This window comes from Corythoichthys intestinalis, chromosome 7 (genome assembly GCF_030265065.1).
Source record: "Corythoichthys intestinalis isolate RoL2023-P3 chromosome 7, ASM3026506v1, whole genome shotgun sequence".
In the NCBI taxonomy this organism is placed as follows: domain Eukaryota; kingdom Metazoa; phylum Chordata; class Actinopteri; order Syngnathiformes; family Syngnathidae; genus Corythoichthys; species Corythoichthys intestinalis.
The window spans coordinates 16,103,889-16,121,281 of NC_080401.1; the positions used below are offsets into that span (position 1 = coordinate 16,103,889).

The 17,393-nt window shown below is 38.8% G+C and overlaps 1 protein-coding gene across 1 annotated transcript; it reads right to left on the reverse strand.

Moving 5' to 3' along the window:
- Positions 1 to 1,517: 1,517 nt before the first annotated feature.
- On the reverse strand, positions 1,518 to 14,163 carry spata1 (spermatogenesis associated 1). The gene is made up of 12 exons (XM_057841588.1): positions 13,814 to 14,163; positions 13,626 to 13,732; positions 9,575 to 9,692; positions 9,422 to 9,475; positions 8,775 to 9,141; positions 6,493 to 6,631; positions 6,348 to 6,408; positions 6,149 to 6,266; positions 5,946 to 6,071; positions 4,292 to 4,467; positions 2,945 to 3,043; positions 1,518 to 2,367 (listed from the first exon to the last, which is right to left on the reverse strand). The coding sequence occupies exons 1-12, from the start codon at positions 13,877 to 13,879 to the stop codon at positions 2,206 to 2,208; spliced, it is 1,593 nt and encodes a 530-aa protein (XP_057697571.1). The 5' UTR covers positions 13,880 to 14,163; the 3' UTR covers positions 1,518 to 2,205.
- Between the last annotated feature and the right edge of the window lie 3,230 nt (positions 14,164 to 17,393).

Genomic DNA, 17,393 nt, shown 5'->3' on the forward strand with positions numbered 1-17,393 from the left:
TAGAGGTCTGTAATTTGTATCTTAAGTTCTCTTCAACTGTGAGGTACAGAATCTAATACAAAAAAACAGAAAATCACGGTGTATGGTTTTTAAATAATAAATTTGCATTTAATTGCATGAAATAAGTATTTGATACATCACAAAAATCGAACTTAATATTTGGTACAGAAACCTTTGTTTGCTATTACAGATACCAAACGTTTCCTGTAGTCCTTGACAAGGTTTGCACACAATGCAGCAGGGATTTTGGCCCACTCCTCCATGCAGATCTTCTCAAGAGCCTTCGGGTTTTGGGGCTGCTGCCGGGCAACACGGACTTTCAACTCCCTCCATAGACTTTCTATCGGGTTCAGATCTGGTGACTGGCTAGGCCACTCCAGGACCTTAAGATGTTTCTTACGGAGCCACTCTTTAGTTGCCTTGGCTGTGTGCTTTGGGTCGTTGTCATGCTGGAAGACCCAGCCACGACCAATCTTCAGGGCTCTCACTGAAGGAAGGAGGTTGTCAGCCAAGATCTGGCGATACATATCCCCATCCATCCTCCCCTCAATACGGTGCAGTCGTCCTGTACACTTGGCAGAGAAGCAGCCCCCAAAAATGATGTTTCCTCCTCCATGTTTCACGGTTGGGATGGTGTGCTTGGGGTTGTACTCATCCTTCTTTTTCCTCTAAACACGACGAGCCGAGTTTAGACCAAAAAGTTCAATTTTGGTCTCATCCGACCACATGACCTTCTCCCATTGCTCCTCTGGATCATCCAGATGGTCATTGGCAAACTTCAAGACGTGTCTGGAAATGCACTGGCTTCAGCAGCGGGACCTTGCGTGCGCTGTAGGATTTTAATCCATGACGGTGTAATGTGTTTCCGATGGTTTTCTTCGAGACTGTGGTTCCAGCTCTCTTCAGGTCATTGACCAGGTCCTGCCGTGTAGTTCTGGGCTGATCCCTCACCTTCCTCATGATCAGTGATGCCCCACGAGGTGAGATCTTGCATGGAGCCCCAGAACGAGGCAGACTGACCGTCAACTTGAACTTCTTCCATTTTCTAATAATCGCTCCAACAGTTGTTACCTTCTCACCAAGCTGCTTGCTTATTTTCCTGTAGCCCATCCCAGCCTTGTGCAGGTCTATTATTTTATCGCTGACGTCCTTACACAGCTCTTTGGTCTTGGCCATTGTGGAGAGGTTGGAGTTTGTTTGTTTGAGCATGTGAACAGGTGACATTTATACAGGTAACACGTTCAAACAGGTGCAGTTACTTCTGGTAATGAGTGGAGAACAGGAGGGGTTCTTAAAAAAAACTGAGAGCCGAAATATTTACTAGTTGGTAATGTATCAAATACTTTTTTAATCCAGTTAAATACAAATTTATCATTTAAAAATTATACAATGTGATTTTCTGGATTTTTGTATTAGATTCCGTCCCTCATAGTTGAAGAGAACTTATGATACAAATTACAGACCTCTACATGGCTTGCAAGTGGGAAAACCAACAAAATCGGCAGTGTATCAAATACTTGTTCTCCCCACTGTATGTCAAAGTTGTGTGTATCAACTTTCCATTAGTTTAGAGCCTAGGAAAAAAATACCAGTGAATGGTTTAATGAAAACATAGAAAATGTATTTGTGAATTGCATCACTAGTAGAATCAACAGGAAATAAATTCCAATTGCAATTGGAAATTGTAATAACATTCCTCATTAGACATCTGAATATGAGATTATATATACCGTATATATATATATTTCACAGAATAGATGAAATCTTCTTATGACAGTGTCATAAGACTGTCATAATCATAACATGGCACTTGTCATGAACAACTGCTTATTACAGATGCCATTAAATATCCTAACCCATTTGAAACAAAGTAAACTTTGCATCAATAGTGAAATCATTTACTGAATGACATCTGTCAGAAGCATTCATATACATGACAAGTGTCATGTCATGATTACAAGTCTTATGACATTGTCATTTGAACTATTCAAATAAAGTGTAACCGATGTTTCTAACTAAAGACTAAAATAAAACTTGAATACTGAGACAAAACTGGCCAGAGTTTACAACACACATCACTACACACAAATAGAGCTGTTAGCCATATGCATAATGGAAAAGTAGAAAAAATATTTTCAGAAAAAGAACACCATTTTAAACCGAGGACTCCCACTAGCCATTTGTGCTGGTTAAAAAAAAGAAACTTCATTCTTGTGACTCATTTGAAGATGTTTTGGACTTATGCTTCGTTTCGTGTCTGCTGACAAAGCTCAGAGATGCCACAGGCCCGTGGTGGCACGACTGACTCTTCTTCTGTGCCAACTCGGCCTTCAGTGCCCTCAGTTCAGTGGCTGCCTGTTTCCTTAGCTACAACAGAGTTTGTAGTAAGACTTAACATTCAGTAAAGGACCTCTGTTGTTGTGGTAGTAGAGCTACCGTATTTTTCCGACTATAAGTCACAGTTTGGCTGGGGGTGCGACTTATACTCTGGAGCGACTTATGTGTGAAATTATTAACACATAATTATATCATTTCACATGTTATTTTGGTGTTTTAGAGGGAGACTGATGGTTTGGTAAACTTGTTAGCATGTTCTTTATGCTACAGTATACTGTAGTTATCTGAATAACTCTCAAATAGCTATGTTACGTTAACATACCGGCCACGTTTACATTTCATTGTTCATGCATCATGTAACATTATCATACTGTACACTTAATCAGCATGCTGTTCTCTATTGTATTTTTATTTTAAATTGCCTTTCAAGAGGTCATACCTGTTCTATGTGTTGGATTTTATCAAGTAAATGTCCCCCAAAAATGTGACTTATACTCTGGTGCGACTTAGATATGGTTTTTTCCTCTTCGTTGGGCATTTTATGGCTGGTGCGACTTATACTCAGGTGTGACTTATAGTCCAAAAACTACGGTACTTTGAAATTTACCTTTATCTCTGTCACCAGCTTCATCTTGGCGTCCTCGACCTTCCTCTTCAGGTTGTCAATATCGTGACTCTCTGTTAAGATCTGAATGATCAGCGCATTCTAAACACACATGTTGCACACTTATTTACTGTGTGTAAGCATAAAAAGGAATTTATGGTATGGGGCATGTATGGGGAGTTACAAAGTTCAAAAAGTTTGTTAATGTAGTTAAAGCGAACAGTGCACTTTTGACATATGTCATGTGAATATATTGTATTTCAGGGGTTAATTTGTGCAGGATCCTGCCAGAACAAGATCCGGCACCTCTTGATTTTGGCCTCCCTGTGTTCTGGGACTAATGTGGGTAGATCCGGTACCTCTCGTGTGTAGAAAAAAATAAAAATAAAAACGTTATTAAAAAATGTATAAAATGAAATAATATGCATAAAGTCATTTACAGAACAAATCCCAAGAATTGCATGTTGTTAATAAAAATTTAACATCATTTGAAAAAGTCGGAGATTTGTTGATGCACTGAAAAGCTGGACCAACAAATCACGCCCCTAACATAAAAAAATAAAAATAAAAACAACTTTGCGGCATCTGGGGAGGAAGCAGCCAGGATCAAACGGTATTTTAACATGCCAAAAAGACAGGTGGATTTACTGTCTTTTTTCAAAAGAAGGAAGATGGTTCAAAACGAGTCAGAAGAGCAACAACCGGCGATGAGGGCAGCTGCAGCGATCATGCTAATAGGCAGGACCGGGTGCAGCAGGAGGCTAGCGCCGCAGCAGCTAGCCAGGTTCACAGACAGCCAGCCAAGCTGGGGCAGGAGGCAGCTACCGTGGCAGCAGCTGGCCAGCTACAGCGCCAGCAGTCAGCCAGGTGGACCACCAACAGCCAGAGCAACAGGCCAGTAACCTCATGGGAAATTCGGGTTTGGGCTATGGGATGAAACTCGCAAAAGAATGGGTTTTTGTTATTTATTGTAATGTCTGATTTTTTTTTATTTTTTATTTTTTATGTTTTACAAGTTAGACCTGTTGAGTAACTAATTGCTGACTGTGTACTGTAAGCCCCACCTGTGGTTTATCGGGCAATTGCCCATGCTGTGCAGAGTGTGGCCTAAATAATTGTAAATTGTTGTCATAACATATATACCATGGATATTATTTGAAATTGAGGCTTGTAAGTCCCACAGCATGGCAAGTGGGCATTTGCATGTTGTTTTCAGCACCATTTTCTGCATATGTTCCAGGACCTGTGCCTGTCTCGTCATTCCTGCGTTGTCATATGTACTTTGCCTTTCAGCACCTTATGATTTACAAATTAAGTACTGCAGATCATACTCAGGTCACCTGGGTGTACCTTTTCAGAGGTCGTTCCTTGCTTTTGCTGGTTGCCTCTGCAGTCTCGGGCGTGAAGCTGTAGCAGAAGTTTGTTGTAAAATGTTTCCAGTTCTTGACGCACATTTCTCAGTGCATCTTCCAAAGGTGCGGTGGCCTTCTTGGTATCAAAATACTTTTTTTTCCAGCTGTCACGGGCTGGAAAAATAAAACACATGTTAAAAAGGAAAGCATTTCCAGTAAACCGGAAAAAGCATTTATGCGTGGTCATCTATAGATGGAGTCCTGGAGAAATGACTATATACTCTAAGTGGATCCTTTAAACTTCCAAATGCCATGTAAGGCAAATGATAATTAAAATACTTGCTACTACATGTACTACTATTGCAACACGCTATATGTATTACCAGTATCTCACATTTTACTGTAAATATTTAAAATAAAGATATTTGAGTACATTAATATTTAAAAAAAAAAAAAAAAAAAAAGTATCTATATAAAAAGGGTACCAAATCCTGCGACTTCAGAACAATAATGTACTCAATGTATAACATAGTTTTTGATGAATTGATTACTGTAATGAATTAAAAATACAATTTTGAAAGGTTTATATTAGGGCTGTCAAAATTTTCGCGTTAACGCGCGGTAATTAATTTTTTTAATTAATCACGTTAAAATATTTGACGCAATTAATGCACATGTCCCTCTCAGACAGTATTCTGCCTTTTGGTAAGTTTTACAGCAAGGCTTTTTATGCTGTCAAACAGCGAACTCTAGTGGTCGCTTTGCGACATGGTTTATTGTTGTCTTGCCAGTTCAATATGGCTGCACGACGTCTCGGGCTGACGCCTACGTTGTAATTTTGTGCTTATATGATCCTTGGACAAGATTTGTCCGTAAGTATGGTTGTTGTAAATAATGTACATATTATGTTAGTAAGCGAAATGTTATATTTTTTGTATGAGACGCTTTTTGTTTATGTTTAGTGAACCTGTATAGCGTGCTAAGCTAACGTTGTTGCTAATGCAATGCTTGTGTACTTTTTTTTGTAGTTTTACGACGGTCTAAAGAGGACAATGGTTTGAGGCCATTTTATTAATAAATCAGATGAAAAAGGAAGAAGTCTGATTATTATGGCGTCGTTCACTAGCTGTCTAGCTTTGGAAAAAGTAGAGGCTTCAAAGTGAGGACAGCATAGACAGATTTAAATGACAGTAGAGTGAAATGCCCACTACAGTCCTTATGTACCGTATGTTGAATGTATATATCCATCTTGTGTCTTATCTTTCCATTCCAACAATTTATTTTACAGAATATATATATAATTTACAGAAAAATATGGCATATTTTATAGATGGTTTGAATTGCGATTAATTGCGATTAATTACGATTAATTAATTTTTAAGCTGTAATTAACTCGATTAAAAATTTTAACGTTTGACAGCCCTAGTTTATATATGTTAGCTTCATACATACTGTAATAGGATAAATTCTGGACCCAACCACGAAATATATATCAGTTGGAAAGGTTGGTTCTGTATAATTCACTAATAATTAAAATATCTGAAAACTAGAAAGCATTCCTCGAGGACTTTTGTTTTAAGACTACAATCAATCAAGGAATGAAGAGACTGTGACTGTATTTTAAATTTTTGTGATCTTTAGTTCCTCACTACCTTGGTTCCTGCGGTGCCTGTTCTGGGCCAACAAATCTTTCCCTTTCCTGAGCAACTCTTGTCTCTTCCACTCTAATTGTTTCCTTTCTTCCTTTACCAGCTTGATTTCCTCGATTAGTTCTTCTCCTAAAAGAAAAAAAAACATTTTTCATATGGAACCTCATATCTGTTGTGTGTGCCATTTTCTTTAAGTTGTGGCTTACTATTAGTTGGAACGACAGTGGAAACAACGGGTTTGTGGGTCGTCATGGTCAGGTCTAGACCGGGAGGGGGAGAAGTGCAGCGGATGGGTCGAGATAACACAACTGGGCTTTCTATCACCTTAGCAACAGATAGAAACAATAGGATTCACCAACATTTGTACGGACAGAACGTCTTCTTTTAAAACAGTACAAACATTACCCCACTTGTTGTTTTATTCCCGATAGACTGAAACGTATGCACATCTCTTAATTTTCCGAGACTGAGGATAGAAGACAAAAACATCAGCTTGACGATTACTTAGAACAATCAAAGAAAATTACAGAGATGTTTGAGTTAAACTCACTGCCTGTCCAAATCTGGATCATCCACCAAACCAACAGCTCCTGGATCTTTGGCAACTCTGCTTCCTTGGTGGTAATTTTTCTTCTTTCTGTATGTCGCTTCTTCCTCTTTGTGATGTTCCTTCACCTGAACTAAGCAGCCTTTAAAAAAGCGCATATCAAAGATTTGAACATCTGTTTCTAATCTATATCATCATGTGGGGAGAAAGAGAGGAAATAATAATGAATTTATATCCGCTTCAACAATACACCATCATGGAACTTTTTCTTATTTCTCAAATATTTTTAACTCTATCAATGCCAGCTATTTTCAGGCAAATCAACATCTAGAATACCAGCTGATTTTGAATATTTTGACTGATATTTCAAGGCCCAAACTAGAGTTCCCCAATATTATCGACTGATGAAAGCATTTTAAAATGATACTGAATAATATCGACATTGATTTTGGGCCAGTATGCACCTTGCCTACAAAGTGAATGTCGAAGCTTTCTGACTTTGCACAAGGGCAGGTCACAGCTTAGCACAGCAGTTATGCTTATTGACCATGAGATGTCTTCAAACTAAGATCCTGGGGATTTGCTATGTGAGCATAATCATGATTAAAAATCTAGTGGGGCATCACAATACAATTTGCCATACTATGTTAAGTCCATGACTGCATATATCGGTATCGGTCTGTTATCGGCATCGGATTTATGGAGTTGGACAATATCGGGATATCGGTTATCAGTTAAAAAAGTCATTTTGGGACAACTCTAGATCAAACCATATTGTGTCTTATGATTATGTAGAGACAGATACTTCCAAATAAAACACTTTGTCTTCTTTCATTTGAAAAAATGATATATTAATTGATTCATTAATTAATTGATAGGGGATTTACAGTAAGTAGAATGATTTTGTTTCAGTGCCGTTGATAGTGATAGAAATCCAAACCATTTTGACTGGGTGGGGCTGATTGAAATGTAATACAGCAGCCAGTCCTTTAACCATTTATAGAGCGAATGACTATTTTTTTGTCATTTGAAAACCCTATTTATTTTTACATTTAACACTTTTAACCCTTCATAGGGTAAGTGACTATTTTTGGCAAATAAATAAATAAATAAATAAATTAGCAATTATATATATATATATATATATATACACATACACATTAAATATACATTATTTTTTATAATTAGAAGTACATGTATAAATTATGACAGTGTTAATAAAACCTAAATCAATTACATTAAAATGAATAACAACAGAAATACACACTGGTTACAGCCCCAAGTAATAATAATAATACATTTTATTTCTAGAGCACTTTTCAAGACATCTAAAGACGCTTTACAAGAAAGATGGGAACACAATAGCTCAACGGGAATAACAAAACAATCATAAAATTAGATTAAAAGCAGGATAAGAGTAAATAAAACTTTTAAGAGGTCAGGATAAAACTGAAATAAGGATCATGGTGGGTAAGAAAGTGTAAACAGGTGTGTTTTGAGTCTGGATTTGAAAAGTGAGACGGTAAATACAAAATAAATTGCGAAGATCGAGGGGTAGGGAGTTCCAGAGCTGGGGGCCACAGTGACTATAAGCTCTGGAACCGAAGGTGGCGAGACGGACATGGGGGACCGAAAGGTGTAGGATAGAGGAGGAGCGAAGTGAATGGGGGTAGTTAATACAGAGAAGATTGCATAGGTAAGGAAGGGCCAGGCCATGGAGTTCTTTAAAGGTAATTACAAGGATTTTGTAATTGATTCTTAGTTTGACTGGGAGCCAGTGAAGTTGACGGAGGATGGGGGTGATGTGGTGTGTGGTGGGGGTCTGAGTGATGAGGCATGGTGCTGAGTTTTGGAGGAGCTGCAGTTTCTGGAAGGACTTATTTGGGAGACTGAAGAGCAGTGAGTTACAGTAATCGAGCCGGGAAGTGACTAGACTACAGACAAGAGTGGAAGCGGTATGGCGGGTGAGAGAAGGGAGGAGGTGAGATATATTGCGAAGATGGAATTAGGCCGATCTGGTGATGTCGTTGATATGATATGATGGCAACACTCAAAAGTTAACTCATCGCATCCCATTAATGGCAAAAGACGTCCAATTCACTTAAACCAGGAAGACTGCCTGCGAATGCTCATGTTTCAGTGGCATTGACAGCGCTCGCCGTCCAAACATTTTACTGTGAGGGGCGAATGAACATGAGTCAATGGCAGCCAGTGAGTTAAATGAGTGCCTAGTAAGGGTTACAAAATAAAAATCGCAATTCATGCATGAAAGGGTTAATGGTTACCTTTATTCTGTGCTTGACTGTTGGACTTTCTCTGGCCACGGTCACTCCTCTCATGCCAATCGCTCTTACTCACAGAGAGACCTTCCACCTCCCCGTGCCCTCCCTCGGAAGAGCGGTATCCCTGCTCTTCATCATCATCTTCGTCCTCCTCCTCCAAGCTAGAGGTGGGAAAGAGCTGGTGGGAAGACTGTGGGATGTGGGGGAACTTCACAAGCTCTTTAGTTTCAGCTGGTGAGCCCAATGTCTTGTGGGGGTAGTAGGACGAGGGGTCCGGGGAGCTGCTATCGGTGTCTGGGCTGAGAGAATGGGAGGAAAGGCTGCTCTCATTCTCCACTGTGAGCAGCAGGTAAAGCTCTGGCTGGGCAGCCTGTAAATGCAGTACAAAACATCAGTGTATTAAGACACACACACACACAAAACATGCATTTTCCTGACCACCTCTGACAGGGACAAGTATGGCAAATATTTTTTCCATGGACTTCTTTTCAACTCTTCACTTTCAACTTTTCTTAGAAACCAGGGCTAGAAAAAAGACGCCCCACACCAGCAATGACGTTTGTTAAGAAGGTCTATAGTTAAAATCAGGGGTTGTTCAAAAAGAGAACAACAACAAAGAAAAATAAGGAAATGAGTCATATTTCACTTACATATGGTGGAGCAAATGTTTTTGCTTTCACATCCTTCTCCTGCTTGCTTTTGACCTGCCACCAAGCAGACAAAAGAAACGATTAAAATGTATGTTATGCCTCAAACACATTCTTAAGAACGATTGTGTGGTCTAAGTTGTCAGATGGCCATACCAGAGCCAAGCTGCGGCCCACACACTTCAAAAATGAAAATTTGTCCATGCTCCTCTCTGTGCCCAGAAGCTCCCTCAGGTCACTCCTCATAGCTTTCAAGGTGACTTCAGGGTAAACCCTAAACAATCAAAACACAGCACTGTACTGTTACATCAAGACAGACATACACAAAAACTACATTAATCTTAATTTCTGATATGGCGGAAAACACAGACAAGACTGAAAAAGCAGTTTCTGTTCTTGCACCCTTCTTATAAAAAATGCTGTATTTTAAGCCAAAAGAACTGTTGTGTTCGATAGAACAATATGTCTGTATGCTGCCATAGCAGATTCATGGCGCATGAAGCACCCGAACTATTATTAATTTGTCCGTTTTACCCTGGAACCCCCGTTTACAGATGTCGTGCAACCGCTTTTGTTTCAACCTAGCCATAAAAAGAAGGTAAGTAATTATATCTATTATTCAAAATGTCTGTCATTTTTAGCTTAGAATCATTAATTGATGTCTAATACTTCGTTTAAAAAAAACGTCTTTAAAAAATTATTCACTCGCATATTTTAAACTTTTGAACAAACTACATCAGAATGAAAAAATTGGCGTCTTTAAAAAAGTCACGGATATCTACCTTATAACTATCGCTTAATTGTATTTTTTTCGTTACTGTCGCATTTTCCCTAATATTTCAGATGATAAATAATCGATCCAAACAAAGAAAATTTTGAAAAAAAAAAATTAAAAGGGTAAATATATGAAAAAGAAAATCTCGACCGCTCCTTGATGTCTGCGATTTCTGCATCGCGACCCATGTTATATTACCATGTTTTACCCATAAAATCCCCCCAAAATCCAGCTGTGACCATTCACTGCTGTTTTTTGACACTCAGGGATACATGCTACATGGAGTTTTGGGAAGGTAAGTATGCGATAATAACTCGTTAAAGTTATGGCTTCTTTCTGCTCTCGCGTGCTCTCACCTCCAGATAGGGTTTTGCTGTTTAAAAAAAAAAAAAAATGTAAAAATGCCCTCCTGTTCAAAATGTTTCTTCCCCCAGAAATTTGAGATTTTAAGCTTTCCAATGATGTATTACACATGCATATCTGACAATTTTGAAATGTGGAAAATTGGGGGTCTCAGAGCGGAATTTCAAGTCACCTGAGGGTTTTCCGCCATTCACAATCAATAAAACATGAAAGTATTTTTTTTTAGCTTAACCCTTACAGGGACAGTGGTCACTGCAGTGGACAGCTATTGAAAAGTGGACACATAAGATCTTTAACCCTTTATAGAGCAGTGAATATTTTTATCATTAAAATTTTTTTAAATTAGCAATGATAATTATATTGTTTTTTTTCATGACTGTATTTATGTATATTTTTGCAATTATAAATAATGTATAAATGAATTAAGGCTAGGCTTGTGTTAATTCGAGTTAACTCACATTCATTAACAGTTACTTATTTTTACTGCGTATTAATTTGTCTCGTTGTGACATGATATAGATTAATATTTCATTCATGTGACCGTTCATTTTAAAAATGTGTAAAATACTACTTTTGAATCTATTATTATACAGAATGCAATTAATCGCAATTAATCATCCCGGTTAAAACTAGTAAAACTAGTAATCATTGCCCACCCCTAAAATTAATACAATATTAATGAAAAACAAAATGAATTAAATTAAAAAGAATTAAAACAGAAATACACACTGGTTAGCGCCTCAAGTAACACTCAAGTTGATTTAAATTTTTTTTTTTTTTTTTAAACACCATTCGTTGATGTCGATAGACAGCCAATTCATTTAAACCCGGAAGGCTGCTGTGATTGCTCATGTCATTTCAGTGCCATTTATGGCACTAGACATTCAATCCATTTTTACTTTCATTCATTTGCCACTCCCAGTCATAATGAATTGGACGTTTAGTGTCTTCAATGGCAGGCAATGAGTTACAGTGCTTCAATGGCAGGCAATGAGTTACAGTGAGGAGCAGAAATATTTGCCCCCCCCCCCCCCTTCTGATTTAGCAAGTTCACCCACTTAGAAATTAGGTAGAGGTCTGAAATTTCAATCATAGATGCCTTTCCACTTATAGAGGCATAATCTAAAAAAATGTGAAACTCACATTTCAATAATTTGTAATGTACTAGAGTTCATAAGTATTTGTACCACTGAGAAAATCCATGCTAATATTTAGTGCAGAAGCCTTTGTTTGCAATTACAGAGGTCAGACGCTTTCTGTAGTTCTTCACCGGGTTTCCAGAAATGGAAACAGGGATTTTGACCCATTCCTCCACACAAATCCTCACTAGATCTGTCAGATTTCAGGACTGTTGTTTAGAAACACAAAGTTTCAGCTCCATCCAAAGATTTTCTATTGGATTGAGGTCTGCAGACTGGCTAGGCCTCTCCAGAACCTTGATATGCTTTTTACGCAGTAACTCCTTGGTCAGCTTGGCTGTGTGCTTCGGATCGTTGTAATGTTGGAAGATCCAGCAACGACTCATCTTCAAGTCTCTGACTGAGGGAAGGCGGTTGTGGCTCAAAATCTGACGATACATTTCACCATTCATCCTCTGCTTCACACAGTATAGTCGTCCTGTCCCCTTTGCCAAAAAGCAGCCTCAAAGCATGAGGTTTTCACCCCCATATTTCACAGTGGGGATGGTGTTCTTGGGATGATACTCATCCTTCTTTTTCCTCCACACACGACGAGTAAAGTTTGCACCAAAAAGTTGTACTGTGGTCTCATCTGACCACATGACTTTCTCCCATGACCCCTCGGCATCATTTAGATGGTCCCTGGCAAACTTCAGACAGGCCTTCACATGTACTGGCTTCAACAGGGAACCTTCTGAGCAATGCATGATTTTAAACCATTGCACTGTAGTGTTCTACTGACAGTAGCCTTTGAAACTGTGCATCCAGCTCTCTTCAGGTCATTGGCCAGCTCCTGCAGTGTAGTTCTAGGCTGAGCCCTCACTTTTCTCATCATGAGTGATGCCCCAGCAGGAGAGATTTTACATGGAGCCCCAGGCTAAGGTAGATTATCAGTCATGTTTAGCCTTTTCCATTTTCTAACAATTGCTGCAACTGCTCGTTTATTCACACCAAGCTGCTCAATTGTCCCAAAGCCTTTTCCAGCTTTGTGGAGCTCAACAATTTTTTCACTGGTGCCTTTTGAAAGCTCTCTGGTCTTGCCTATGGTAGCAGTTGGATCATAATTAACTGTGGGGTACACAGGTGACAATAATGTGCTCAAAAGGGTGGTGGGTGGTTACTTATAGTGTAAAGGTGGACTTTTTAAAGGTAGACTGACAACTCTTTCAGTGTCATAATTGTTGCCGATTCTCAGGGGTACATATACTTATGAACCCCAGTGAATTACAAATAAATTATTGCCAAATCATACAATGTGAGTTCCGGATTTTTTTCATATAATGTCTCTATGAGTGGAAATGCATCTATGATTGAAATTTCAGAGCTCCAGCTATATTCTAAGTGGGTGAACTTGCAAAATCACAAGGGGTGCAAATACTTCTGCTCCTCACTGTATATGGGTTTAAAAATAGAAAGAAAAATACATAATTCATGCATGAAAAGGGTTAAATGAACCCTCTGAGGCTCAAATTGAATGTTAGTAACAAGAAAATTGTACTGCTGAATAAAAAATGGCTCACAAAATATGAATGTGAAGTCAGTAGGTGATTAGTTATTGCATCAGTTGTTGCAGATTTGCAACAACTAAATGCTGTTCTTTTTATTGATCAGTTGTATCCTTTTTATTTTAATTTACTTTAACTTCATAAAAAAGAAAACTAGCGCCTTTAATTCATATCTAGCAGCATACAAAGAACGACATGTTCCAATTCTATAATTCATTTGATAAAGTTGCAAATCATACTGCTTTTATAAAAATCAATATTGAACAGTATTACATTTTTAGGTAACTTATTGAATATTCAATTTACTTGTTCAGTTTTCAGTATCTCTCAACAGAAGTGAAGATGTTCATATCAAACTCATTTTAGTGTTCCAAAACAAGTGTGACCTGATGAAGCCCGCAGATACAAAGCTCTCCGTAGCTTCCGCAGGAACTTTGTTCAGCTTCACATTCCACTGGTCGTCCGGCACATAGAGAACATGGAGTTCCACAAACTGAACAAACGCAACAAACATTGAAACAGTTCCCTTGAGTGCACAAATTCATCATTTATCTTTCATGCATTGTAAACATACCTTGCAACTGATTGGTCTCTTATCCACAGCATAAGATGATAACTCCATCTTCATCAGTCCAGTCATGCACGTTAGTGCTCGTCACACAGAGAAGCACTGAGTTTTCTTTTCTTTTTTAAATAATGTGTCTTTGGCCCGAGGTGAGAACTGTTGTGAATTGACGCAACACTATAGTAGCTGTCCACACTAGGGATTCTTTTATGAGAGTGCCAGCATTGGTTGCTCTGGTTGCAGGGGGGCTGAAGTACTCACACTTTGTATTTGAGCAAGAGTACAGATTTTTGAGAAGAAAAAAATACTTTGGTAAAAGGAGAAGTAGTGATTAAATTCCAGTTTTTCAGTAGAAAAAAAAAGGAAAATATTTGATAAAGGGGTATAGAGCAAAAAAAAAAAAAACCAAAAAAACAGTGGCTATAAAAAGTCTACCTAACCTTGTTCAAAGTCTAGGTTTATGTGTGATCAGTTTTCTTCTCTTCATCAACTTTGAACAGACTTCCAGTTCTTACTAATGTCAATATAGTGCCATAGTTACAGAACTACCTCCACTGCGTTTACTCCCATATGTTCAACAGATCCCTGTCTGTATGGCCTTGATAGTAGCCTATACAATGCAGCAACAAAATGTCGGATGCAGTCGCAAGGGGTGTGCTTCAAAATGGATTGGACATCTATCGTATTTCGCCTGGGCTCATTTACATCACAAAAATCTGGATCTACCCTTAATCCACTGTACTTGATCTGCTTTCAAATGTAAGTAATAAAAATAAAATGTGCTCAAAAAATATTTATCTATTGAGAAGACATAACAGAAAACTGGGGGTTGGACTTGATTAGCCCAGGATCTTACATGGCATGAAAGCAAATAATACAAGTGCTTTTTGAACAAAAGTGGGTAGTAACTCGTTACATCTACTTGAGTAACTTTTAGAGACAAATATACTTCTAAGAGTAGTTTTACCAAGTCATACTTTTACTTGAGTAAATTTGTGAAGAACAAAACGCTACTTTTACTCCGCTACTTTGGGCTACACAAGTCGTAACATGTGTCCTCTTTACTATAGCCTACCAAACAGTGGGTCTACCAGTTTCACCAATTAGACATCGCAACAATAATCACGACTCCATTATACCAATCAGACTCAAGCTTACCGTTCTATGATCACGCCGGCCTGTTCAATCACATGGCGTCTTTAAAGCGTGGTAAAAAGTATGTATAGACCCTACTCACCAACGTCACAAAATGACGTGTCGCTGTATCCGGCCGCCATATTGTCCGTCATTGTTTAGCCCTATTCTCAATGGTTTTAATTAGTCGTGCAATTTTTAGAGCAATTCATGGAAGCCCCGGTGTTATCTGACGCTGTAAACTCATTGGATGCCTTGCATAAAAGGCGTTATGTGGAAAAGCTTCAGTTTATCCATTCGCCAGATCCATATTTGATGCCTAAATCGATGTTTTTCGACCCGCTGTCTTCGCCGTCTCTGCCTGACATCTGCTACCCTGATATCTGCAACTATCTTTTCCACAGAAACTCAGCCTATTCTCAAGAAACTTTGAAAAACTTTAAGAGCAGCATTCTAAGCAACATTACCACGTGTGACCCTTGACTTTCAATTTTCTAAAATGCCGACAATCAATTAAAAAAAAAGTTGACTACGACACGTCAAGGATAGGTGCATATTGGACTATTTCTTCAATAAAATACACAACTGTGTCTGCCTCATTTGCAAAGAGACAGTCGCGGAAGATACGCAACGAGAAATTAAAGCAACTTGAAGCTAATTTAATTTCACAGCAGCAGTATTTCGCAAGAGCCCGAGGGTCGAAAGAGAACGCCACAAAGGTGAGATTGTTGTAATTATGAATTAAAAAAATAAAAATAAAGCAAATGTGACACACAGAAGGGCTTGCTAAAATTTCTTTAAATGTATTGTTGCTACGTTAATCAGCCCAGGTAGCCCCCCACATTTTTACCACACCAAATCAGGCCCCCTTTGCAAAAAGTTTGGACACCCCTGTTTAACCGATGATCTGTAGACGAGGCCAGCTTCTTTCACTTGTTACCAGCTAAATATTATTCAAAAAATAAAGATGGTGGAAGAAATAAGCATCTTGAATTTGAAACGGTATGTTGTCGGCGATTAGCCAAGCAATGATCTTAATTGTGGTTGTCAGCCTAAAACCCTCTAAATATATATTAAATGCATTTAACCAGATATAAAATGACTACTACATAATCTGTGGTAATCGTTTGGAGCCCAGTTTTCTCGTCGAATTGCAGCAGTCCATCTCGCTCTCCTCTCCGGGTCTCTCGGAATACTGTAGAACTTCAAGTCTCTCCGTCTATCTTCTCTGTTATTTTAACCGACCGCCACACACGCCTTCACCATTTTGATTATTAATGTTAACGAGCAGAAAAACACACCATAATAGGAGGAATTTACGTAGCGGTAATGCATCAACACGACGAATTGACGGACAATATGGCGCGGGGGCGTGGTTGTGACGTCATGTGAGTAGGGTCAATATTTACCATAGAGCGCTGTCGTTAGCATGACTCAAAAGCACGGATTTTACCTCTCTGTTTTTATTTGGCACCAATCATAATGGGAAATGTTTTCTCCACTAGAGGGTACTCATGTTCTTTGGATAAATGACGCTTCATTTCTGTTGACTTTTTTTCTTGACAGAATTCAAAGATTTTTTGAGGATTTTATTATAATTTCTAATAGATACAATGTATATACAGTATATGGGGCACGGTTGGAAAGCAGCACATGCTCAAAATTACGACAACATTTTCTCACATTTAGTGCCAGACAGCGGTTAAAACGTGGTGTGAAATTTTTAGTCACTTTTTTGTTTGTTTGTGCACATTTACACCATTTTTTAGCAACTTAAATATTTATTTTTACCGGAAGTAACAAAATAAAAGCTTGTGGAGCAGCTCAGACTGTCTGTTCACGTTGCCTGAAAATGAATAAAACCTACTCAACGGTGGCAGTCTGCTCTTGGACATGAGTCATTGTGATAATAACAATATATAGGTAAAATATATATTTAGGAGAAACTATTTAAAGAGTGGCGGCACGGTGGCTGAGTGGTTAGCACGTCTGCCTCACAGTTCTGAGATCAAGGGTTCAATCCCGGGCTTCGGCCTTCCTGTGTGGAGTTTGCATGTTCTCCCCGTGCCTGCGTGGGTTTCCTCCGGGAACTCCGGTTTCCTCCCACATCCCAAAAACATGCATGGTAGGCTGATTGAACACTCTAAATTGTCCGTAGGTGTGAGTGTGTGCGTGAATGGTTGTGTGTCTCCTTGTGCCCTGCGATTGGCTGGCAACCAATTCAGGGTGTCCCCTGCCTACTGCCCGAAGTTAGCTGGGATAGGCTCCAGCACCTCCGCGACCCTCGTGAGGAATAAGCGGCATGGAAAATGAATGAATGAATATTTAAAGAGTATTTTGTGTGCTCCAGCTTTTATTTTGTTACTTCCGGTCTCCAGTCGTGTGAATTTGCATATTAAGCTAAATGTTTAATTCCGACCGTTTCCTGATTTAAGATTTAGGGCATAAATTTAAG